The sequence below is a fragment of the Mauremys mutica genome, chromosome 9, assembly GCF_020497125.1.
Source record: "Mauremys mutica isolate MM-2020 ecotype Southern chromosome 9, ASM2049712v1, whole genome shotgun sequence".
Classification (NCBI taxonomy): Eukaryota; Metazoa; Chordata; order Testudines; family Geoemydidae; genus Mauremys; species Mauremys mutica.
Genome location: NC_059080.1, coordinates 90,692,398 through 90,716,967, shown reverse-complemented (window position 1 = coordinate 90,716,967; position 24,570 = coordinate 90,692,398). Strand labels below are relative to the sequence as shown.

Here is a 24,570-nt window from a genome sequence, read left to right as displayed (position 1 = left end):
TTTCTTAGTGAATAAATCCTTAGTTTACTATAGGACTGGCTACAAGCATTGCCTTCGGTGAGACATCTATGGTACAAATTAACATGGGGTAAGTGACTGGTCTCTTGGGATTGGGATCAACCTGAATATTTTGAGATCGTTAGGGTAAGATTAGTTTATCACTAAGTCCAACTTGCCTGGGTGGTAAGACAGACTGGAGTGCCCAAGGGGACTGTCTAGGACTCCATGGTAAGATAATTATAGTGCTTCAGGAGTTCACATTTGTTACTGGTTTGATGAAATCTAATTTTAGAACATGCAACCAGTTTAGGATGTCTACCATGTTTTTTGACAGTCTGCCTTGAGGTTGGCACTCATGGTGATGAACCATTCCAGACAGCATGACACCCTTATACTGCTTTGTCCTGTGTTAGTTTTAAGTGAAAACAAGGGCCCAATACAACAAGGGACTCAAGTGAATGGGGTAAAAGTGCTCAGGACCTAGCAAGAGAAAGCTCACTGTTTGAAATGTTGCAGTTTACTGGAAAGTTAAAGCATTATATTTCTGGTATCAGTAATGTAGTGTAAGCAGCAATTAGCTTATGATGAAATACACTGAACGATTCTTCCTTAATTTAGACTGTAATATGTATATCCATCCTACTGCTAGCTTTCAGAGCGTGTTTCTGTACTTTAGGAATTTGCCTCTTGGAAGATATAGCTACTTTTTCCTTCAAACACAGGAACCCAAAGATAGTCATATTGTCAGAAAACATGCAACAATAAATGATAGAACAGTATCCACAGTAGTAAATCCTCAGGAATTTCACAGGAACCTTGTTGGGTATATGTATATATTTAGTGGGCTGCCCTATATTACTATGATTCACTAAACAAGCTTCTAGACTAGCTCCTGATGCAGTAATGCTCTTGACAGACTCATTGGACTTTTCTGAACAATCTGTTTAGTATAATAGAAAGCAATGTTGTTTTAAACAGTTTATTTACATGATTTATATTGGCAAAAAAAACTATCTTAAAAATACAGAAGTAACAGGCCATCTGACATCTTCAAAAAGCAGCACTAATTACATATAACAGAAAAAAGTAGCATTTTGTGGTTAAAGGGAATCTTAGAGTTGGAAATGCCACACATGACACACAGGCAATTAGTTCAAAGTTATTAAGTGCAGAAATATACACAGTTGGACAATTCCTGAGACAGTGTTGGATAATACAGAATGAAAACGTGATTAATTTAAAATGTACAGCTTGCAAAGAAAAAAAAATACAAAAAGACTAAATATAGCAAAGATGTAGAAAAAGGTTTTGGAAATTATACACCAAAAACCTGCAAGTAAAAATATTAGTGTTAGAACTGAAACCAGGTCCACAATTTCAGCTTCGCACTGGAGAAGCCTGTGCATGAATAAGCTCTCTCTATATAAAGTAATTAAACAAGGTTCTGGAGACGGTTCTAAAAATAGCCTCAACTCAAAGGCTATAAATACAATTTAAGTACAGTGATGTTTTTCCTTGGACTTCCACATCCAAAAAGTGTTAGTTTTAATTCGCTATCAGATCAAGTTCCTTTTGGTGGCTAAGCCAGTTACAGGATTAGGATGTATTGGATTAGAAAAGGATGCATAGAAAATATGAAGGACCATATGCAGTAGGTACATTCGTGCACCAACAAGCTAGATCTTCTAGAATATCTAGAAAAAGCAGCTGTATAACAGGCCAATTGTCGTACTTTAAAGGGCATATCGTAAACTATTTCAGTGTAGTCAATAGTCCATGATTAGCTTTTAAGATGAGTACAGAGCCAATTGATGAAGTTAAGCAACCTCTTCTAGATTAACTGAAGAACATCATCCAGTGGATGACTCAAGTAAGAGACTTCTTAATTTCAGCATTTGACACCAAAACAGTTTATTGCATAAAGGAGACAGTTTGTTGAAAGAAAGTGTTTACATTACGTTTCTAAGCCTAGATCAAGTTTTTCACTTGTTTGGTTGACTAGGTGATCTTCTTCAGTACTAGTCAAAGAGTCCCTACCAGTTAGCAAGACGTTAGGTAACTAAGTGACAATGACTAAAGTACCATTAATGTCAGTAATAGGTCATCTGAACAGCCAGTTGCTTGTCAGTCATTACAGCATAGTAGTTCATTTTAAGCCTACTTCATATCAAGTGGGTTGTTGATCGACTTAAGGTATGACTCCTCTTTGCAAACATTGAGGGAAGGCTGACCAAGGAAGGAGAAGGGATACCCTGGTAGGGGGGAAAAAAAAAATTTGTTAATATGATCAAGGTATCAGTCTCCGTGTTGTAGTCATACCTCTCAACATTTCAAGACCCAAAATAAGAGGGACACAGGGAGTCCAGTTTCTTCAGTAGAGGTAGTCTGCTAACCCCTTATTTTAAGGATTGGCATTTTCAAGTTTTGAATAACGAACTTGGTGGGTAAGAAACATGGTTAAGTTCATTATAGAAAATGAAGATTTTCCCCATAACAAGACTGTTGAGAGGTATGCACAGAACTAGGAGACCTTCTGAAGAGTTCTCTTAATAAAGCAAACATATCTAACCCACATCCTTGTGCAGTTCATGCTTTTACAACAGTGTAGTATCTCCTTCCAAGTTTTAAAACACAGAACATGTTATAACACAGTTTGCTATATTAGCAAATCTTGAAGGATTGAGATGAACTTCCCCTAGCTACATAATCACTTAAACTTGTTCTGCTCTTACCATATTTTCAAGATTCCTCAAAAAAACTACTCATTTGACCCTAACAGATACTTTGGTATAAAAAAAAAAGCCACAAAAATTGTAACTTAATTTTGATAGTTTATTACTGAATAGTCTTAGCCTATGTCTGTCTGTATATGATTGCAAGCTAGACAAAAGGCTTGCTATTCTGATGTTGTGAACAAGTCTCAGCAAAACTGATCAGTGGATTTTAAGGTGATCTGCAGGCTTAGCAGTTTGTTGCTAAGCAAAAGTTGAAATAAAATTAATATAAGAATAGTTGTAAGAGCTGCTTTAAGAGCTAAAAAAAATTTCTTTACAACCTCAGAAGAAGTTTAATTTCACTTGAAGTGATAGTACTATAGTTGTGCTTTAGTTGTTGACCTAGAAGAGAAATATGTTCTTATGGAGGTATTTAGCAGAGGATGACAATTGCAAAACACACTGTTTAAGACTCATGAAAGTCTCAACAGTTGTACTCTAGAAGTCTTCCATATTTACAATCAGAGGCAATAGACTACACGCTGAATCCAGAATTTCATCTGTCAAATTTTGACTTCAGCATGAAGACTCGCCCATATTTACATTTAATGTGTAAATATAAAGAGGCACTTCAACGCCATCATAGGGCAAACATGGTTAAAAAACTTGGAAAGAAATCCAAAACCCCTCGAGACCAGTGATGTCAATTCCATTTCCAAAGAATTTAAATTCCCCATTTCAAACCCAACTAGTTAACAACAGAAGAAATATTACGTAGCCTAATGGGAGCCAAGATGTGCACCAAGATAGACCAAGGAAAACCCAGCACCCGTTAGAAACATTTGACAGATTCTTTAATCTTTTAGTAGTTGTGCTAAATAGGAGAATCTTTAGGAAGCTCACTTTATGCAACGTGGGCATTAAAGATCAAAGTTTGACGACAGAACTGTTCTCAACACCACTCTGGTCATCTCCTACATCACAAGTGGTAGTAATGACAGGAATGGGACAAGGTCTGGCCAACGAGTGGCCATTTAAGCTTTCAGGGCTGGAAGGAGTTTTTCCTTCTCTGGCATGTGAAGGATGGCTAGTTGGAGAGCCAGGACAGAGCACAGGTCGAGACCTGGAACTTTGAGAGCTCCCATCAACAGAATTGGAGCGCTGAACACTAACAACATGTTTGACAGATCCATTTAGGCTGTATGTTGAAGAGGAACGAGCAATCTACAAATAGGAAGCGGGGAGTGAAGAGTTAGTACAGACACTGCATAAATTCACTGGTTACTCTTTTATTGTGCCTTATTTCCAATGTCATTTCTCTTTAAGTTAAAAAAAATTGTACATACTGATGGCCAGGATATTATCTAGACAAAACATTTCATCTAAACAATTCCTTTGAACCCCTTTGTAAGAAGCTTAGTGGGCTCTTATGTTCTGCAAATTTTAAAAAACTTACTCAATATCTTCAACAGATTAATTTTGCAGGAACAGCAGTGAGATCATGCCATAGCACTTTAAACAGGTTCAATAATGCATACAAGCAAGATCAGTACTCTTTCTGCAATAGTTTGCTTCTAGGGGAGATTGTATTAATGGTCTTAAATTGAAGTAATGATAAATTCACAAGTCATTTTCCCCATCCAAAATGATGCTCTTGGGTACACATTATCAGTGCTATTGTGCATTAGGCCATTGAAATGCCTACATGAAGTGCTGCTTTGACCGGGTATCCCAGGTGTCTATATCATCTGTCACAGCAATATACAAAACAAAATTTCAGACAACTGAATCAACTTTTTTTATAAAGTGTTATATGTAACTTTAAGAGCTAGGATCCAGAATACAATCCCATGGAGGGGAATTAGAGGGCTGCCCACTGGAACTAAAAATCACCGGGGTAATTATTGCAAATCCCTAGGCAAGTAGCAAGTCTGGAGTAGCTTTACCTCCTGGGGGCAGTTGCATATGCTAATTTAACTTTATACTGTTTTCTGTTTTGTTAGTCAGGGTCTCAAAGTGATCACCCTAACATAGTGGGGAAAAGTCACTGACCAAGAAGGCCAAATCCTGAAGGACTTGGAGAAATGAAAGATGGGTGACTATCTGGTAAGCTAAGACTAGCATGTGAGCGGTTTTTAAGATATGTTCTCTTGATCTGAACAAACTCTTTGCTTTGACACAGTCACTGCCCCAGAGAGCAAGCAGAACTGCAGGTGCTCAGACATGATGGGATAATCAGTGAATTGAAGGAGGAATTACATTCCAGATCTAGACAAAGAGTTGCAGGACTCCACCTAGAGTGTGGGTGTCCTCAAGGAGGCCACAAAGGAGTGAGAGATGCAGTTACCTTGAAAACTGTGAAAATTGCCATTCAGTCCCACCCAAATGCAACACTTGATTTCATAACTGATTTAGCTGCAGGTTGGATTATTTTTAGCCACAGCTCCCCTTTTCCTAAACACGGGATGGATGCCATGCTGTCAACTTATATGTTTGGTAGTTTACTATTTGGAAGAGCATCAAGAGATTTTGAATTCATCTTGATAATGCACAGAAAATAAAGGGATTCAACCAATCTCTTGTCGTTCTGCTGACATGTTTAAGGGTAATGCTCAACTATATAAGGACATAGGAGGTAGAGAAAATGCATGACTGGAATGTAACTATTTTTATGAGAGATACAAACTGTACCAGAATGAGGATAGCCAGAGATACAATAGCAAGAGGGGAGGAGGAATAAAAATTAAATCTGTAAGAGATTTTTTTGGGAAGGGGGATGCTCACAGCATAAGTCCAACTTCTAATTAATGGGAGGTAGGATGCAACTATCCCTGTGGGCAATTTATTCCTTAGTTACCTTCTGCTGAGCTTTTACCAGTTTCCGCTGAAGCAGCCATTTCTGGCTACTGTTAGACACAGGATACTGCACTAGGTGGACCACTGATCTGATTCAGAATGTTAGTTCATATGCTCCCTTCCTTAACTCAAGCAGCAGAGTGAAGCAATATTTTGATTAGGTTGATTATCAGTGGGCCATTAGCGTGCATATTATACTCTATTACCCCTATTCCACAGGGGATACCCTGAAAGGCAACTATAGGAGAAGAACACAATGAGAGTTACAAGGGAAATTTTCAACAAGTTACAGAACTAAGAGCAGGTGTTATAACATTACATTTTGAATGAATTGTGTTTACTTTATATTCAGTCCCACCAAGTCCCATCTGTTATACTCAATTGTGTGTCTACTGCTATAATTCTTAAACTACAGCAGAGAAAAGAGTAGCAGTACGTGTTTATTTTAGACACTGAAGACTAAGATCCTCTCCCCTCCCCAAATCTCTGACACACTGAGTATCCTTTCCAGGGAGCAGGGGGGTTGGGCTGTAGTTTCTTGACTCTCCACCCCCATTTAGAGTCCACGAGGATAGAAATTAATGAGGTAAGACACCACAGAATGTCTGTTTTTATGGGAAATTTACCCATTCAAAAGTTACACGAACCAATTGTATACTTTGTCCTAGGATAGCTTCAGAAATGATTTCATTTCAAGTTGTGCTAGGAGTTTCTCATCTTGCCATGAGAGGGCACGTTCACTCTTAAAAGGTGGTCACTTTTTGGAATCTGCATAGTGTATTCTCGCTCCTTATTTCCCATGGTACAGCAGATTTTTCTGCATTTTACAGACTAACAGGACATCTTAAGTGACTTTACTCAGACCAGAATATAAAAGGAGGGGGTTTTTTTGGTGTGGTTTTTTTTTTTTTTTAAGTATAGACAAGTGTTGCATATACATTGTGGACTTTGTTTAATAAGAGGTTGCCATGTAAGAATACGTTCTGTGCACCAAAATTAATACAGTCAGCTTTATCAGAGTTAAGGTTATGCCATTTAGACTGTACAGCCAAGTCACTTACTGCTAATGAGGATGTACTGGTCAGGCGGCTGCCCAAGTATCTCTCACTAGCTGAGCAGGGACTCCTTCCTTCTACTGTATTGTGTGCCATTAAAGCCCTTCGAAGAGCTCTCTTTGGTGTTTTGGAGAAAGAGAATGCTCTTGTAACCTGCAGAGTTTGACAAGAGTTGTTACATACATTAAGTCTTAGCATGAGATCACTAGCATCTAACATGCATTCACAATGTAATTCCACAGCAAATCAAAACAGTCTAGAGACCGTGTCCTACAGTGCTTTCTATACACCATCTTAGAGGTCTGTTTTAGTAGTCAGCCTGTGCATGCTCTCTTTTCACTCCCTGCCCCTTCAGCTGAATACTACATGTGGTCTGGACACCCTGAATTGAATTAGCACAGACTCTTCATTTTACATAGCTCACAGAACAGTCACATTGCAACTCTGCAGCACAACTGATCTCATGGAATTTCTTTTAATGTATAAAAAGTAAAGACAAATTTTTTGGATGCATTTACAATGCTGCAATTAAAAACAAAAACCCCAATTTCATTTTCTCCTCCTAATCAGTTTACATATATAGAACTTTGGCAGCATTGGCAGAAATACCAACATAAATTTCTTGACTACACTAGCACTAGTAGGTTTTGGTGTGACTAAGAAGATTCACATATCAGGTAATTACTTAGCAAGTAGGGAATTAAACACTTACCTTTTTTGATGTTTTCTTTATTGCCCTGGATGCCCTACTCAACGTACTGTCCACATCTTTCGTATTTATGTCAATTGAATCAGGATCAGTAGTGTAAATAAGGTTTTCCTACAGACATGCATAACTATAAGAACAGGTGCACAAATCCACCAGGATTTTTCCAACACATCATCTTTGAGTACACTCAAAAATTTGAGTTTAATCTTCTAAAATCTAATTATTTATCAATTCCTGTTTGAAGATCCCTAAATTTCACCGGAGAAGGGATAGCAAATGTAGCAGCTGTACTTAATCTTGCAGCTGCTATTTGGATTTACTCAATTTACTGAAGCTAGCTACTAGAACAGTCCCTTGTGGGAGACCTTAGCCTCATTTTCAAAATCAGGGTAGATCAAAGCAAACCAAGGAAATCAAATCTGAAATTGTTAAACAGCCAGGCCTGATGCAAAGGGGTACGCACATTTGAACTGTAAATGTAGTGGAGTCTTGGCAAGGCAAGACACTCCACTATTCTAAATGGACAGAATGGGTAGTCTTCAAAAGATACAGTCTTCTAGTTAAGACTGATACCACCTTTGGCCTATGTTTGGTAAAAAGTGCTTCAGAAGCTCTCAAGCTCCTCCAGAGAATAGAAATTAACATTACTGGAATGATACAAAATGTAGAATATTCAGTTACATAATTAAGAGCAGTGCCCTAGTGCATGGGACAGGATGAAGCTTTAAGTATTTTTATAGTTTTACTTGCCAGTTTTAGAAGAGTCACTGACATCCCAATACATTTTTTATATTCTGCGTTCTGAAACTCCAGCAGCATCACCGGAATCTTTAGATTAGACTATTCATGTGAGGGATAAGGAATTGATCTTTTGTGAAGTCTGAGGAAAGCTGCCCAGAGAAGACTATACACACACAGTTAAGTTTCAAGAACAGCTTATGACAGCGTTGTTCACTGCAGTGCTACTACGCAGAGCTGGAGTTAAAGCCTTTACTGCCACCATGTGGCAGACTTGTAAATACCTACTTCATTTATGAGAAAACATAGGCATACTTATACAACGTCACAGACTTTTCAGAAAGGGTACAGATGGAGAAGAGAATCAAGTTTTTGACCCCGTAAAGTGCAAAAAGATTCCAGTTCTATTTGGTATTCAAATCAAGCTAAAGATGGGGGCACATTCAGGGTGGAAATGTGTTGCTTTAAAGTGTGATGGGGCTGCTGCCTTTAAGTAGACACCAATGTATATTACCACTTTGAGGACTGGACAATCTTTCTATGCAGGCAAGGTGTGTTTCAGAATGTCATATTCCACACTGGAAATAGTGAGGGGTCAAGTGCTTTTCTATTGTACTGTAATGTGACAGAACATTAGTAACAGATTACGATACCCCATTTCTACTATTTACGTATTAGAATTAAGTGGCAACAAAGACAATTAAAGGAACTGACAGATGGGTGGCTGGCCCACTTAGCAAAAGTGTCAGATACTTCTCTCAGGATAAAATATCTTTTACTGTGGGGGAAAGGGGGAGGAAGAGGGTTAAAATACCCCTGCTCCAGAAGTTTATCCATTCAAAGTGAGCCAGTGGATCAGAAATAGTACACACATTCTGAACTAGTGTCCTCATGGAAAGACAAGACTCATTTAAAGGTTTTGGGGGCTTTTTTAGCCTTAAAGAAACAACCTCAAATATTTAACAGACTATATGGTGAAGATAAGTAGCATGTTGAACACAGACATCAAACTCAAACCAGCTGTTCACTCCAGTGTGTGTGTGTGCGTGCGTGCGCTGGATAATGTTAGCTGGAAGGTCCCTGCCCTGTTATTTTCATGCTGTATTTCAAAGTTAGTAATTTTATTTTTGGCTTCTAGTGTGGAAATACACACTGGAAATGCTTAAAGGGGTGCCGGGAGAAGGCTGACACCTTAGAACATTCCAGTTTGTGATGAAAGATGCTTTAGGGCTCTATGCCTCACTGAGATAAAAGCATTTCATACCTCTGTTCTATCAGGCTGTCTATAAGGACCAACGAACTAAGGGATTATACACAGTCAATTTCTACAGCTTAATGAAAATGCCTGTTAGAAATGCTACAACAGTGCAGAGAGAACTGCGCTGGCCTGGCTTACACTGGTGAAAGACCCAAAAGATAATTCAGTATAGACATGCCCTATTGCATCTATACTACAGACCTTGGACTGTTATTACAACCATAAAATATTAGTAGTTTTATTTTTAAAAAAATGCTTAGGTTCTGTAGAATCTAATGGTTAAGGAGTAGGCCTCAGCAGCCCTCTTAATCACCAGAGAATTTTTATTCTGTTAGCTTGTGGATATGCCAAGGCCTCGTTTCTTCCTGTTATCACAAGGAAGCAGTCACTTATGTATCTAAAAGACATTTGCAATGAACTATTTTCACTGGTAACCTAGTACTAGAGAACTTACAGCATCTGCTTTACAAATTGTGTTCGCTACATGCCGACACAGCATCTTCAGCCAATCCTCTTTAGGAGGCTCCTCAGTCGTCATCTGAAAACTGAACAACAAGTTGTTCTGTTCTGTTGGTGGCCGCACAACCAAGGCAAAAGCTTTGTGGCAGTCTACAATTGAAGACAAAAACATCCAGTTCACACTGTTCCAGAGGACAGTCAACCTTTATACAATTCTGAAAAAAACAGATTTTAAGCAAGTAATCTTAGCTACTTTTAAGTAGCAGTCTGGTTCAAGTTAAAGATTATTAGGGTATGTCTACACTGCAATTAGACACCTGTGGTTGGCCTGTGCCAGCTGATTCAGGCTAGCGGTTCTGAACCAGCGCTGAACACAATTAAGTGGCAAGTGTAGACAGAATGTGCTCAGCACTACTTCAGAAACGTGAGCTAGAACTTGGTCGGAAGAGTTCAGCTAGCCTATTGTCACCAATGGATCATTTTTCTAGTGTGAAGAAGCCCAGAGGCTAAAATTCATTGTCAGTCTACTCTGGTGTCTCGTCCATCAAATAATTAGGCTACAGTAAAAACAAGCACCCTCCATTAATACCAGTTTAAAAAAAATGACTGCAGTTAAATCTAAAGTTACAGTTAGACTGTATGAGGCTGCCCGCTTACTAGATAGATGGCCTCTTCCTACTTCTTACTCAGAAGAGTTGCCTTAAACTCTGAAAACATACAAACCCAGTAAGATCTGCTGACGAGCTCTAGAGAACACCAGGCAAAAAAAGTTTGATCGCTTGAAGTGAAACATTATTGTATTTTAATTTCTAACCAGAGAACGTTTACAACAAATTACAAGCTTCTGAATACAGATTTATGATGGCATTGCTGCTACAACGTTAAATAATGTGGTATGAACTGTTGCCACTGTGAAACATTAACCTAACCATGACCAAGTGGTAACATGAGTTAAGTTAAGCCTTTGTCCTCAGGTAGCAGGGATAGCTCCTTGAATGCCATCACCACATTTTAAATGAAGATTTGTATTTGTGGAAACAGCAATGGGCCAAGCAACAAAAAAACCCCACCACATACAGCAGAACAAGGGCTGCGTTTAAAAGATCTGTAGGCTTATTTTTTTATTGCAGGTTCACAGTGCCATTTGGCTGGCTCTTGTCAATATGGCCTTTAGTGGTTATTTCAAGATCATTGGCCAGCAGGTAAACAATCTTTAAATAAAAAACTTGTTGCTTTGCGGTTTCAAGCCAGAACATTAGCATTTGTAGCTATCAGTTGGAGTGTAATCACATAATTAGTTCTCAGAATATATTATAGAACATTGAAGAGTGTATATCTCCCCCTCCACTCCCCCACTGGGTTTATTAGCTATAACACCATTCCAAGCACAGACCTTCTGTCTCCCTGATGTCTAGCACTTTCTTGATCTGCGAGAGAGGCATGAGAACAATGTGTTTGAGAGATGCTGGGGGCCTGGTCTGGCCATGGGGGCTCTTGAAAGCACTGATAACTTTGTGCCGTTTCCTTGCAATCTGTAAGAAGAGTATGAGGTAATAAGTTTAAATCTTACAATTAAAACAATCATTAAAAATCAAAGCTTAAAGCTTAGCGAGAGAGAACAGATGAATTCTTCATCTAGTAACCAGCTCCAACATATGGATTTATACTTCTACTTGAAGAGAAGCTGTACATCTTTTTTCAGAAGAACTAGGATTATTTTCTTTAAAAGAGGAGGCATGTTCCTTGAAAGGCTATGACATTTCCTCTCCTCTGGTTCCCCTCGTTTGTCAGCATACTCTTGTATGCACCTAGCCATAGAGCAAATCCTAAAAACAGCAGATCAATGTTCAAATAGGGATGCCACATGATAGTTGTAGCTCAGTCCAAGATTTGGATTTCCATAGCACTTGGCCTAGCTTAGAAAAATCTCTGCAATCAGAGGGTGACTTAAAGCAGTTTTATCTACAAATGTGATAAGGTTGGTTTTACCTAAGTGAGACAAGCTACTGAAAAACATGGCGAGCTCAAAGCAACGAGGGCCACCGTATTGGATGGTGGATGGGCTAGGAGTTTCCAGGAGATCATTTGGCAGCTGTTTGCTTTAGGTTAGTATTTTTTAAATGTCCAACTGCTCTTTTCCATGTAGCCACGCACTATTTGCTGCTGGAAAGAAGGGGAATTTGGGGTTAAGTCGTTCATAAATAGTCCAAGGTAGGGAGAGAGTTTCAGCATGGCCCATTGCAAGCCATCTTTTGACCTAACATGCCTCTCCAATACCATCCATGCTTAAAGAAGTACTTTTCTCTTTTACCTTCAAGCTCAGAGTGTGCTGTGTTTTTCTGACACCTCAGATACCTAATTCACCAGGAGTCAGTTCATGATTCTGTTCTTACACTCATAAAACTAGAACAATCTTCTCTGTACTCTGTCTGCTGCATTTTGATAATTACTTCCTCTTCCATGTGCTTTCTTCAGTGATTAACTGTTTTTGCCCCCCCTGAAGATTCTGTCACTGGATCCCTTATTCCCTTGGTTTACTTCCAGATCTCTCTCCCTTGAGTCACTCAGATTCCAAGGGAAAAGTTCACACAACAATTTTTTACTCTTTGAGGACTGGAGAGTATTCTGCAATCCACCAAAAACTATATAGGTTTTTATACTATATTTATTGTAGCCTGTTCCTTGCTCAGCAGCAGGAGATACTTTAGAAATGCCATGAAATGTTCTTTCATCAGAAAGGCACAATACTGCAGACCACCCCGGAATTCCAGATTCCTACTGGTCTGGTGACTGAAAAACCAAAAAAAAAAGCCATGGAGCCTGGGGCTGTTGCACAGGAAAGGAATCCACTGGTCAAGAAATAAGTGTGGTACTTCAGCTTAATTCATTATTTAAAATAAGACACTTGCTACGGTGTGTGTACAATGAAGGCTACAAAATCATGGTCTCCCAGCTCGCTTGCAGGATTTCTATGAAGTTTGGTGCAGTACTAGTCCACTTTAGATTCCTCCTCTCCTCCAATGACAGTGTATGTATTAGCAATTTACCTTTTTAAAAAGGTAAAAATAGTCCTCGCTAGAGCCAAAAGCTGAACTAGATTTTCTGATGAAATCCTGCAAGATTTTATACAGATGAAAAATTCCTTATTTATTACTATTACCCCAATTCACGTGATCTTACGTTGAAGTAAGGAGGAGGAAGGGAACTTTGGAAAGTTGATTTTAGGCATGCCTTAAAACAGGCAATTCTAGAAACTCCTTGGGGGTAGGAAATGGACCACCCATCAAAAAAATCACAACGCACGTTATCTGTGTATTTTGTGAAATTCCATTTTGAGACAATATTGTAAAAATGTGTAATTCATGAACCTCCAAAGTAATCCTTTCTTGCTGCCCTCCCAAACACATTGTATCCCATCCTGGCATTCAAAGAAGCTGAGATTCCTTTGGGGTCCATTCTGCTTCTGCAGTTTTATTTAGTTCATAACAATCTCTCATGACAGAATTTTATATATATATGTGGGTTTAAGTGCATTGTATCACCGAGACCTCTAATAAAGCCATCTAGCACAGACTGCAGAAGTGATTTTCTGTCTACTATTTCATAAAATCAATAGCTGGCAAAACCATGACCCCAAACCTTAGGAAGTATTCTGTGTACCAGCCTGATAAATATCAAAGTTCCTCAAGCATTTTTGGGAGACCTATGTTGACGTTTGCCTTTATTAGTGCTGAAAGTGAACAGTTTTCCTCCATCAAGAGCTAGTGAAACAAGGCAGCAAGTTCCTTTCCCAAATATAAGACACATGAAAAGGTTAAAGACAACTGTATTGACTGGTACAGGGATTACTTGCAGCAGGTTGCCACAGCTCACAACACAGTGAGGATGAGGCACAAAGGGACTACAGACCCCTCATTTCTCTGAGTTGAGTTAGGTGGCTGTGCAAAAGGAGCAGAAAAATCTATTTTCTGTGGCAGTCTGTTGGCATACATGACAATGCACAAGGTGATGTTCCATGAGGAATTCTCACAACAGTCAATGGGTGCCAACATCTGGAAACTCTAGGGTTGTTTATTCAGAATCAGGGAAGAGGTTGAGTACAGGACAGGCATAGCACAGCTAAAGTTGGGCTTACTGGACTTAAGGGCTACACAAAAACAAAAAAGGAGCGCTTCTGGGAGATGTGGGACTCCCCCAGGCAATAGATACACTTGGCTCATCCATTGTCACTGGTATAGCCTCCCTGAAGGAGATTACATTTGAAACTTGGCAAACCAGGCATACCCCACCAGAAAAGGACAAGTCTCCAAGGGAAGAAAGAAGGAAAGCAATTCTCACACCTAAAAGAACATTAACAACCACCCTAAATTAACTATGACAGAAAAAAGGGGACAAAGAAAGGCCTTGTATGCGCTAGGCAGACAGTGTAGTGTTCCATCTCAGGCCGAGGTAGAAGTGAAGGAACTGAGGATGGTTTGCCATGCACTCCTATATAGCCTTGATGTTTGCCACAAGATTTCAAAGCGCACGTATGTGGGCTGAATGGATACTGCTACCTAGAAATCTTCAATCAAGGGCTCAAGGGCAGGTCTACACTATGGGGGAAAATCGATATAAGATATGCAACTTCAGCTACGTGAATAACGTAGCTGAAGTCGAACTGATATCGAATTACTTACCGTCCTCACGGCGCGGGATCGACGTCCGTGGCTCCCCATGTCGACTCTGCTACCGCCGTTCGCGTTGGTGGAGTTACGGAGTCGACAGGAGCGCGTTCGGGGATTGATATATCGCGTCTAGATGAGACGTGATATATCGATCCCCGAGAAATCGATTGCTACCCGCCGATACGGCGGGTAGTGAAGACGTACCCCAAGAGGTGTATGTGTATCTGAAATGGAGCACCACTACTCAAAGAACAGTGCTTCCCCAAAAGGGGCAGCGGCTGCCAGATAGTAGCAGAGATCGCTTCTGAGTAGGTGATATCAGGTTGGGGGAAGAGGAGAGCCATCATTTAAGCACCAAGTGTGCAGAAAACACATCACAATTTTTATGATTCTTATGTCCTTTTTTATGAGAGCAGTATCTTGGGAATCCCTTGCTCAAACAACCTCCAATGTGGACCACTAACCCTAACCCAGACACCGATGATACATGGCAGTTTAAAGACAATTCATGTACACATTTATTTTAGAGCCCTTGGAAAATAGCAACTGTTAAACAGCAAGCCAGTCTTTGCTTTAATGAGAATGGTGTTCCTGCCCCAGTACAGTTACAATGCTGCAAGTGGGCATATTTACATATAGTCTCATATGGTAGCATAGACTAGAATGAATTGAAGTGGATCCTGCTTACAAGAGCCCACTACCCCACCAAGACTGTTGTAGTTTTAGGAATTTACACTAGGCCCTGCGTCCGTTGGTTAATGCTCAGTCATTTTCTAAAGGAAAGAAAAGGAAAAAAAACCAAAGTTTTGTCAAAGCCAATTTAACTTGCCCTTCTTTTGGCAGAGTGGTGCTTCTCTGGGCCAAAGTAGCTCAGCTTTCTTTTGTCATTAAATGATATAATAAGCTATCTTGTCTGTAGTGGCGTGACACTAGTCCAAGGTGTTAAACTGCCTTGCGGTCTTTCTTTGGGCAGCGAGTTTTAAAATTCCTTAATGAAAGTCTCTGAACCAGTCAGTCACAGTAGTAGAGTGTTCTTTACAACCTCAGTCTCTTCACTTAAGCCTCCAAAGCACAATTAGGCTTCCCAACCACCACATCTTCATTCCCCCCCTCCCCCCCAACAGCAATTACTATTTATACTGCTTGTGTGGACACTTCAGACTAGTGTCAAACAAAAATGTGTACATAAACAGATATCTACCTGATAGAGACCCATTATTTACTGATATTAGATACCAATAAGCCCCAGAAGAACCAATGTGCTGCTAAGCCAGTATCTCCAGCACTTCCAGTAGTGCCAGTGGCTGAAACAAGCACCAAAGGCCTGATTCACTACAAGCTGAAAATAACACACACTCTCTCTCTCTCATTATAATACACATACACTTTTATCAATCCAATCCCAAGCATGCTAAGGTTTATCATCATCTATTTCTTAGGTCTGGTCCACACTAAGAAGCGGGGTTGAACTAGGGTACACAAATTCAGCTACGTGAATAGCGTAGCTGAATTCGAAGTACCCTAGTTCGAACTACTCACCCGTCCAGACGCCGCGGAATCGAAGTCCGCGGCTCCAAGGTCGACTCCGCCACCGCCTTTTGCAGTGGTGGAGTACCAGAGTCGACCGCGGCGCTTCCGGAGTTCGAACTATCGCATCCAGATTAGACGCGATAGTTCGAACTCCGAGAAGTCGAACTCACCGCGTCGACCCGGCTCGTAAGTGTAGACTAGCCCTTAGAGGAAAATGGATGTTGACGTGTTAGAGACAAGTAAAATGCTCAAACTTGCTGTATTTTAAAAGCTTTGAGAGATGCAAGCAGCATTCACCCATTCAGGCGAACATTATCTTTATGTACTGCATTTACTTGTGAAAAATTGAGTGATTTATCGGAAGACATAAGCCAGAAAAAAATAACTAAGTTAAACTCATTCCATTTATGTCACTAGTTTAATTTTTGTTCCAGAGAACTATGTCCTGTGGAAGAGCAACAGATACTGGAAGCACCATCCTTCTACTGTAGTGGACAGTATTATTCCATATGCTGCTGCAACATAATGCCTTTCACTGCCAATATGTAGTCAGTTCATTAAGGATATAAGACATGACCAACTTGTCAGTACAGTCTCATCAATATTGCCTGTTGCTTGGCACTACTGTGAACAGTTTAAATGTTCAGTTTGCCCTTTCGGTTTTAGTATTTCTTCATAGGGTTTCAGTATTTAGGATAACTTGCTTATTTATACTAAAGTTTGAGTTACAAAGCATTCTGCAATGCCTCAGTTCAGTGAGGATTTTCGACAGCCTTACCTCTAGACAGTCATTAAACAGAAAGAGCGTGACCTGTTCTCCTCTGTCACAGAGGTCATCGCCAAGTGCAACCGTTTCCAATCGCTGAACTAAGCTTCGGTGAGACGACAAGAGATTGGCCTAAATGGTAGAAATGAGCAGCTCATTAGACATTAAAGAGCTGGACTACCATTCACTCAACTCAATACTGGAAATTGAGTTTTATAGTGAGTGACCTTTTAACCTTTGATGATGTTGAATGTACATTCAACCACAACAGTTATACAGAGGTAATCGGGTTATGCAGAATTTTGACACAAGGGCTAAGTTAGTTGGTTAGTCATTCTACAGGTCGAGAGCTTGAGGGAAGTAACTTACTGGACATCCATCAACTTCATACACAACATCAAAGATCAGTCTTTGTGCTTCAGTTTTTCTTTTGTCTTCATTAATGTGTCTGAGGAAAGCATGTTTAATACTGATAAACCAACAATAAGAACAGATCACCACTAAATTTAAAGACACAAAAGTGAAGCTGGACATATAGAGATATTTGTTCCCACAGCCATACCAATGTATACAGTAACTGACCGTTCAAATTTAAAAACACACCCCACACACACACCAATCACCACACATGGTCATTTAAGTGAACTGCTTTTCCATGTGTGATGCATTAAATATATGTACATCTAGTTCTGGAACAATGAATTTACACATGTTAGCAGAAACCAGTGAACTGCTCAGCAACTATGAACAGACAAGCAGAAGCTGATTTTCAAACGTGTCAAGTACTTGCCATTTTTGTTCTGTCCTTAGAATTAAATGCAATGCTCACTTGGAGATTTGGGCACATGTAAGTGAACTGTTGCTAGTTAGAGTTCATGAATAATTTTTTGTATTGGACAAATATAGCATTAGTCTAATGTTGAATATCTTTCCTCACTAGGGTACATCCTATAACTGTAAGATACTTATAACTTAAAACTTCAAGATTGAGAATACTTACATTACTACAGTTACATAACACACACACATCCCGAAAGGGACCCTCCACCAGTGGTTTATGTCCTTCCACTGGTGTTCATTTAAATCAAGATAATGGCTCAGTCAAGGGTGTGTAGGTAGGTAGGTAGGTAGGTAGGTAGGGAGAGAGAAAAGATCTCCTTTACATTGGCTAAGAGTGGCATAAGGGAGCTCTAAAACCGCTAGATCCAACCTGGGCCAAGACAGAGGAATTCCCCAGACAAGCATAGCAAAAGATAGCTATGAGGCTGTTTTTGGAGGATTCCCTTAAAAGCTCTTACACAGAGGTAGGAGGAATGTTGAGGAGGTTGGGGGTGCCACATCATTGCTGAGATTTGCAAGATACATCAGTAAGACCCAAGAGAATATTTCATATTAAAAGCATCACTTACGTCATCACTTCCTTTAATGATTCAATGGCTCTCTCTAGCATGCCTTTGTCTGGGTTGTCTTCTGCTGTATGTTTCTTAAGGTCTGCAGAAGAAAAATGTTAAACAAGTGCTGCAATAAATCATTTAACTTTTGCTTTATAATTCCCATGATAGGAAGACCTCTTACTTTTCATTGTTAAGTTAATGCAGCCTCATGCCCAACACAATAAAGCAACTTGTTAGTGAATTTTCTGCTGAAATCAATCACGCACACTGATGGGTGTTTTCAATCACCTTTATGCTCAGCTACACTCATTCAATAAGTATGAGTCACATGTGGATGTGAAACAGCACTGGGCACATGTTCAATTTGCATATACAGTTACCACAATATCTAGCCATTTAACAAGCCATTTGTATGTATTTTTGTACACCCATGTTTACATGTTTGGACAAAGTAGTCACCTGCACTCCAGTCTCAGCAACAAATATTGGGTTCTTCCCTTAACATACAGTGCTTGTGAAGGAACATAAGATTGAAATCTAGTCAATTAAGAAAGTTGAAAACTTTCAAAAGTACTGTCCTGTCTTGAAGTCCACTGCCAGTTTTTATGCTTTTACAAATCACTCTCTCGAGTTTCTTTTAACTTTTCTCCCTTTTTTGGAGGCAGGGTGTTGGTTTTATGGGTTGAAAGATTCATAAAGACAGTCATATATAGAAGAAATTACAAAACTTGTTACACGTAAGTTTCTGTCACAGGCACAAAGTAAAACAAAACAATGTCTGTTTGAGAGATCTTAGGTTCTACTTATAGCACTGCTAGCTAGTAGATTTAAGATGAGAGGGATGTTTAAACTAGCGTGCCTTTAAGGGCATCCCAAGTACATCACTCAGGAGTACATAATGACTGTTACGACAAGTAGCCCTGAAATGACTACAGAAAGTAGTTCATGCTATGACACTGAAGTGTTTCCAATAATTTTAGCATACAGGTTGTGGCTTTGGGAGCTGAAATATATTCAGATTTAGAACATATCCCATTTCCACAGAGTACAGGCTTGCCTATACCTGTATGCTGAAGTCAAGCATATGACCAACTGAATCTACTGAAATACACACCACACAATCTGGCTCTTGGCTTTACCAACTATGATTGGAACACTGAAATAAGGTCCTAATTCATCTAAACAGCAACCACCACTTTTCATTTACTGCCCAATAAGCCAGGTGGCTGACCCCAACACTGTGCCAAAAAAAATTACCATTTAGAAGTAAAGCAACACTAGGTAACCGTTGAACTGGTCGAATGAGTAGTTCAGCCAAGCTTTGACGGCCACACTCTGGTTTAGCTTGGTTTATCTACAAAGGAGGAAATCATTGCATTTTACACTAGAGCAACATGCAGGCTTTTCTGCTTGAGAAATCTAACATGGAATTTAAGAAAGAAAAAAGTTCTTAAGAGTAGCAGATTCTCAGTTACATTCCTGAGATATGAAACTATAATTCAAGTTAGTATGTTAAAGAGTATTTTCAATTCTCTTACCACTTGCATAGTTTATGCAAAAAAAACACCCACAACCAATATTAAAGAGAAACTATAAATACAAGTTGAGAGCATGTGTGAAAGTTCCGGACTACTGCAACACTCCTGGGTGCTCATTCAACACCATTTACACAGCTTTTGTTAAAACTAGGTCTAAAGACTATTTTTAAAACAACGATTACCTAGATGTGTGTGTAAGCAAGTTATCATTCCACTCAAGAGTCTAAAAGGAACCCTTCGCCCCCACTCCCAACCCCTTTAATATAGAAGCAAAGATCCCCTAGTAATACCAACCCTCCCTCAGGCAGTCTGAAAGGTGGGCACAGTAGTATCCAAGTGCAATCCTATCCACCCCCCATCAGGTTGATAGTATGTGTTAAGTCTGTCAATTTTGCTATCCAATTCAATTCTTATCCATCACTCAATCAGCAACAGAAACCAGTTCTTAGTATTCCACATACAGGCCTGAAACATGACTGTCTAGGAATCAAGGAAATCAAGACTTTCAGATACCAGAATTTGATCACCTTCTGAATAACCACTTCCCAAGAAAGACAAGTTATAAAGGGCAGTAGCTGACAAAATCCTGACTGTTGTAACTACTGAACAGGCTCAAAAATATTTTGAATGAATGCGGCTCTCTGACCTCCCTTATCAAAGCATTAACATGGTCTACCAGTTGACCCCATGTCTTCCATCTTATTTTTAATAGCCATGAAGAGCCAACTTGTAGTTAGAAACCCCAACCTCCTACCACACTGGATGTAGCCAAAACTCCACCAAGGAGAATTAAATCTCTGTTTTAGTCCAGAAAAATAGGTTGCCCAGCTAATAAGAAACAAGATACCCTCAATTGTTTTCAAGAACTTAATTCCAGAGTGATATTAACACTTTCTGGAGGTGCTGATGATTGTTACATTTTAAATATAACAGCTTGGTTTCAGACAGACTGTTACCCTGGAGACACTAATGTCACATACTGGTTGCAAAATGCCACCTAGCTCTATAAAGGTCTGAAGAATTACTGAGGATTATAGTGCCTAAACCTCCCATCCTACCCCATGCCCAAAGTTTACAGTTCTACAGTATTTTTCCTTCCCCTAACTGAAATCTGGAGTTTTTAGTGGTATTGAACTTGAATCTCAGTAATATATTCAAAAAAAAGAGTTGCTGAAAATAAAGTTCAGTGCATAAATACCTTTAGGAAAGCATGAAACCGTGGCTTCTGTTTTTCACATTTCATAATAGTTTCTTTGCTCATTTCAAAGAAGTTCACAAAAGGAGGGTATGTTTTCAACAAGTCTTTTGACTGAAAAAAATATTGCAAAATGCTTTAAGTGTAGACCTTAGGTAAACAAGCAAGCAGTCTTTATGTACACTTTATTACAATAGTAACAAAACAAATTTAAGACTGTAATGGCTAGTTATGGCTTTAAGATGTGTCCTGCATACTACCGAAGCAATTTATAAGTTTGTATTAAGCCAGTTTTATGTGCCACAAAATAGACTGCAGACTACATCTTTTATGCTTAAAGATATTGTTATCTGCATCATGGCACACAGCATGTGGTTGGGACTTGGGCCAAAGTTAAGCTAGTTGCCCCACGTTAAGCTCCTAAACAAAGGAGGACCTGTTTTCAGGTGCAATGTTCCCCAAAATACCACTACATCAATGGATTTATTTTTTTTGGGTGCTCAGCAGAAGCCTGATCATTTATTAATCTAATTTTGGACAGCCAGCTTTGAAAGCTTTATCCATTTTCCACTCTGGACTTCTGAGGGTCTCACTGTTTAGACTACCACCTTCCTTGAAGCTTGAAAGTAGAACCCCTTTTCCTTCACTGATTTTCTTCCTCATCCTACAGAGGAAATCATAGGGTTGCCTGTAATTTTATCTTGGGCTAAGATGTGTGAAAGTGACAGTTGAAAATAGAATCATAAAATATCAGGGTTGGAAGGGACCTCAGGAGGTCATCTAGTCCAACCCCCTGCTCAAAGCAGGACCAGTCCCCCTATTTTTATTTTTTGCCCCAGATCCCTAAATGGCCCCCTCAAGGATTGAACTCACAACCCTGGGTTTAGCAGGCCAATGCTCAAACCACTGAGCTATCCCTCCCCCCAATCTGGCCACAGTAGGGCAAATGAAGCCTATTATTGTCAATAGCCAGGGAGATCACTGGACAGCTGTATTCAGATTATGGTTTCCCTAGAACTGCATTTGTCCCTACCTTCTTGCACATTCATTACTGAGGGATAGGAAATCCTGGCCTGACTAAAATAACTAACCTTCTGAGTTGATTTAAATTTATTCCTTCTTCAACCACCCTCTCCCCTCCCCCATGCATCTTTTCAGTAGGAATGAAGTGGTAGCAATAAAGTACAACCACACAATTACAAAACTGACAGGCTGTTTTCTTGGTGCTCCCACTTTATTCAAACAGCAGTGGAATACCAGAGGTTACAGGAAAATCTCTAACATTTCAAACCTGGTTTCTAGAGTTTGGATAAATGTCCGTACAAAGCTTTTTGGAGCTCAGCCCAACATTACAATACAAGAAAAAAGTCTGTAGTTCGATGTGATTTACTGCATGAGCTTCCTTACTGTGTCATTATTTAAATTGACAACTGAGGATTTATCCTGGATACACTAATGAGAAATATGTACAGAGCAGTTTTCATCCAAAAGATTAGTGGTGTTCCTCAATGCATTTTAGATTACATTAGTAAGAACTAGCTTACAGCCACTGTAAAAATAACTTACATATTTAAGAATGACATCACCAATACTTTTGCTTTCAGCCCAGTTTATCATAAGGTCTTCAAGGTCTTCCTGGAATATAAACAAACAAGTGTATTAGGAAGACAATAAGCAGCCTGATTTAAAAGAGACATGTATCTAAATTGTACAGCTTTGGAAGTTTGCAGTTAGTATTTATACATTTCTTTACTTAGGGCCTGACATTGTGTGGCAATTGCCATGGAATCCAACACTTGCTATAGAACTGTGTCCAGATTCTAAGCTTACATACCATACAAAAACACACATATGCTTCATATTCATCACTGTGAAACAGCTTTCCAAACATCTAAATGTAAGTCAATACAAAGTTATCTTCCAGTTTGCAGATAGCCAGACGTGAGTGTTCTTGTATTCTCAAATAGGATGTTAATTCCCAATGATGGTAATTAGGGAAAGGGTGTGTGAGAGAATGAAAACCCTTTGTAAGACAAACTGTATCACTTAGATGTCCACTTTCCTCTTCTGCCTCCAACCCTGATAGCGATAACAGAACCTGTGAAGTGTGTGAGACAATCCAGACCAGTGGGGGGCTGTGTCACCCTTGCCCTGCAATCTGAAGTGCCTTGCAATACCCTACTGTCCTAGCTCCCAAGCTGGATCACTAACGAACAGCTTGCCAGCGAGCAGGTCGCTCCCAGATGTGTTTGTGTAACTGTAGCCTATCAGTCACACACTGCGTTGGTTATACTACAGGGTGACCCAAACATATGCCTAGTCCTGGATTTCCCCCCAGAAGTGTACTGCTCAGCCCTGTCACGGACTGTGCAAATATATAAATCCATTAAGGGAATAACGTACAACTACTTGTCAGCTTAAATGGAGTTACCCAGACACTTTAGCTTAAAACACACTGGATTAGATAAAACCAATAAGGTAAGTTTATGAACTACAAAGAGATGGATTTTAAGTGATTATAAGCAATGAGGCATAATAGTGAGAAAAGTTTACAAGAAAAATAAAGATAAAATGCTTTCAAATGCCCAATTTAATCTAGATTAGATTCAAGCAAAGTTTCTCACCACAGGCTTCCAGCAGGATTACTGACCAATCTCTAGGTCAGGGCCCCTCCCCCAGAGTCCAACAGCCGCTCCTTGTGTCTTCTCACATGCAAAGAGTGAAAGGGGCAGGAGAGAAAGAAGTCTCTTGGGGTGTTTGCCCTCCTTTTTATAGTTTCGGTCCCCCTTTGAAAAGCATTTTCAGCTGAGAACCAGGAGACACAACCTGTGTGGAAGGATGTTCCCTGCTGGGTTCTCTCACCTGTCTGAGCTTCCTTTGTTTTCCTCCGTGATGTTGTCTAATTAAAATATAATTATGCAAGCCATTGTTGCTACCGCTGCTATATAATTACAGCAAAACATATATAAAATATAACTAATGGCCAGAAAGGGTTAAGCACATTGCAGGCTGAATGACCCAGAGCCCACCTTTAAAGTCATGTTAGAAAGGTGTCCAAATGGTAATTAGAGTAATTCTGGTAGATGGGCTAGAACTTTGAAATGAAAACTTATTTGTTAGAAGTGATACTAATTGTGTGTACTCAGAAAAGTTAGCCACGTAAACAGCCAGCTCCTGTCTGTCACTATAAACTATTAATACAGAGATCAAAAAACAATATTACGTTTAGATGAATCTTGGATGAAGTAATGTCATTGTCTATGTGTCTCTGAAGTTTGTGATAGATTGCCTAATGAATAAATTGCTCTATATTAATTTGTGTAATTAGTTACTGGTGGTGTTTAGAAAGCAGAAGGTTACATCAAAGCCTATTGTTTACCCAGGACTATATGGTCAAGTGGCTGTTAGAAAACTGTATGAAACTGTTTGGTCTTGAGTCTGTCATCTCAGATCTGCTTTAGGTTTCATGCAGGGGAAGTCTAAGCTACAAGGTCTGAGACCCCAGTTCTGACAGGATCGCCCTGAAATACAAACATTGGACTATAACCTAAGGACTCTTTGCAACTACAAAGCTCACCATGTCAGCTATGTATCTGAATCTCAAAAAATTGAACTTGGGTCTGTATGCATATTGATCTTTTAGCCATACTCTCGCTTTTTTTTTTTTTTTTTTAATTTTAGTTTAGTTAAT

The 24,570-nt window shown here is 39.5% G+C and overlaps 1 protein-coding gene across 8 annotated transcripts in view; it reads right to left on the bottom strand.

The window, feature by feature from the left end:
- Nucleotides 1-944: 944 nt before the first annotated feature.
- Nucleotides 945-24,570, bottom strand: part of ECT2 (epithelial cell transforming 2) — a 45,469-nt gene continuing 21,843 nt past the window's right edge. For 2 of the 8 annotated variants that reach the window (XM_045031250.1, XM_045031248.1), the window contains exons 16-27: nucleotides 22,446-22,514; nucleotides 20,883-20,993; nucleotides 19,404-19,500; nucleotides 18,162-18,243; nucleotides 17,122-17,200; nucleotides 16,765-16,884; nucleotides 11,183-11,321; nucleotides 9,785-9,939; nucleotides 7,338-7,445; nucleotides 6,632-6,778; nucleotides 3,618-3,938; nucleotides 946-2,252 (exon numbers count right to left, since the gene is read on the bottom strand). In XM_045031250.1, the coding sequence (XP_044887185.1) occupies nucleotides 3,642-3,938; nucleotides 6,632-6,778; nucleotides 7,338-7,445; nucleotides 9,785-9,939; nucleotides 11,183-11,321; nucleotides 16,765-16,884; nucleotides 17,122-17,200; nucleotides 18,162-18,243; nucleotides 19,404-19,500; nucleotides 20,883-20,993; nucleotides 22,446-22,514 (1,404 nt within the window). In that variant the 3' untranslated portion in view covers nucleotides 946-2,252; nucleotides 3,618-3,641. Of the gene's footprint in view, nucleotides 2,253-3,617; nucleotides 3,939-6,631; nucleotides 6,779-7,337; nucleotides 7,446-9,784; nucleotides 9,940-11,182; nucleotides 11,322-16,764; nucleotides 16,885-17,121; nucleotides 17,201-18,161; nucleotides 18,244-19,403; nucleotides 19,501-20,882; nucleotides 20,994-22,445; nucleotides 22,515-24,570 lie in introns of all 8 variants that reach the window. The other 6 variants (XM_045031252.1, XM_045031253.1, XM_045031254.1 and 3 more) reach the window with 4 other exon arrangements.